Source organism: Lepidothrix coronata, unplaced genomic scaffold (genome assembly GCF_001604755.1).
Source record: "Lepidothrix coronata isolate B3197 unplaced genomic scaffold, Lepidothrix_coronata-1.0 Scaffold30, whole genome shotgun sequence".
Lineage (NCBI taxonomy): Eukaryota > Metazoa > Chordata > Aves > Passeriformes > Pipridae > Lepidothrix > Lepidothrix coronata.
In genome coordinates this window covers 3,773,944-3,775,188 of record NW_016690210.1, presented here as the reverse complement: position 1 = coordinate 3,775,188, position 1,245 = coordinate 3,773,944, and the positions used below count along the sequence as shown (strand labels likewise).

Genomic DNA, 1,245 nt, shown 5'->3' with positions numbered 1-1,245 from the left:
TGTGTCTCACCTAAAAAAATCCACTGCGCAGGCTCGAAGGGTCAATGACCTTTCCCAAATCTTCGCTCGCGAAGACTGGCCATTATTAGAGAGTGATAAGGTCATCCCTGAGCCTCCTCTTCTCCAGGCTGAACACCCCCAGCTCCCTCAGCCGCTCCTCAACCAGCCCATGTCACTGAGTGCCACATCCAGCCTTCCCTTAAACACCTCCAAGGACGGCAACTCCACCACCTCCCTGGGCAGTCACTTCCACCGTCTAATCACCCTTTCTGTGAAGAGATTCTTCCTGATGTCCAACCTAAACCCCTCCGGCGCTGCTTAACACCGAGACCGTTCTGTGCTGCTGCACAGCATCCGCGCCGAGCCCGGCGGCGCTCAGCGCACCCACCGGCACCTGCCGGGCCGGGACACGGGCAAAGGCCTCGCCGTGGCCGGGCCGCCTCCGGCAGCGCCCCCGCGGCCGCCCCTGCGCCGGGTCCGGGCGGGGAGGCGGGGAAGGGGCCTGCCCCGGGCTGTCACTCACGTTGCGGCGGAAGGAGAAGCCGGGCAGCAGCGGCAGCGCCATGGCCGCCCCGACCCGCTAGGGCGCCGTTGCCTGGATACGGCCCGTGACGTCACGGCGGGTGTGACGTCACGGGGCGGGGAGCGGAGCGCGGGGGCTCGTCCGGGTCCGATCCCCGGGATACAGCAGGGATGGAGGGATGGAGGGATGGAGGGATGGAGCGGGGCAGGGCCCGGCCGTCCTCCTCCTCAGGAACCGCGGGAGTGCGGGGGGAGCGGCAGGGATGGGCCCAGAACGGGAGGGGGGCTGAGTCAGGGTTAGCGACCCTTCGGGGCGAAGGAGAACTAAATACATTCTATAATATATATAAAATATATTTTATATATAATATATACATATATAAAATATATACACATATATAAAATATATATTATCGATCTATCGTATCTAAAATATATGTAATATATAATATATATTATATATCATATATTATATATTTTATATATTGTATATATTATATATAAAGTTATAATTCTATATTATATATTAAATATATTAATATATAATATCTAATATTAATTTATTAGATAGTAAATACATATTATTAAATATATATTATATATGATACATTTTTTATATATATGTGTATATATATGCATATATATACATATATATACATATATATGTATATATACACATTTATGAAATATGCATTACATATTATGTATTATATATTATAACGA

At 49.0% G+C, this 1,245-nt stretch overlaps 1 protein-coding gene across 2 annotated transcripts in view; it reads right to left on the bottom strand.

Moving 5' to 3' along the window:
* The window catches only part of EFHC2 (EF-hand domain containing 2), a 60,248-nt gene extending 59,611 nt beyond the window's left edge, over positions 1-637 (bottom strand). Inside the window, exon 1 of one of the 2 annotated variants that reach the window (XM_017810864.1) lies at positions 524-637. In XM_017810864.1, the coding sequence (XP_017666353.1) occupies positions 524-565 (42 nt within the window). In that variant the 5' untranslated portion in view covers positions 566-637. The remainder of the gene's footprint in view (positions 1-523) is intronic. The other variant, XM_017810866.1, reaches the window with a different exon arrangement.
* Positions 638-1,245: the final 608 nt, after the last annotated feature.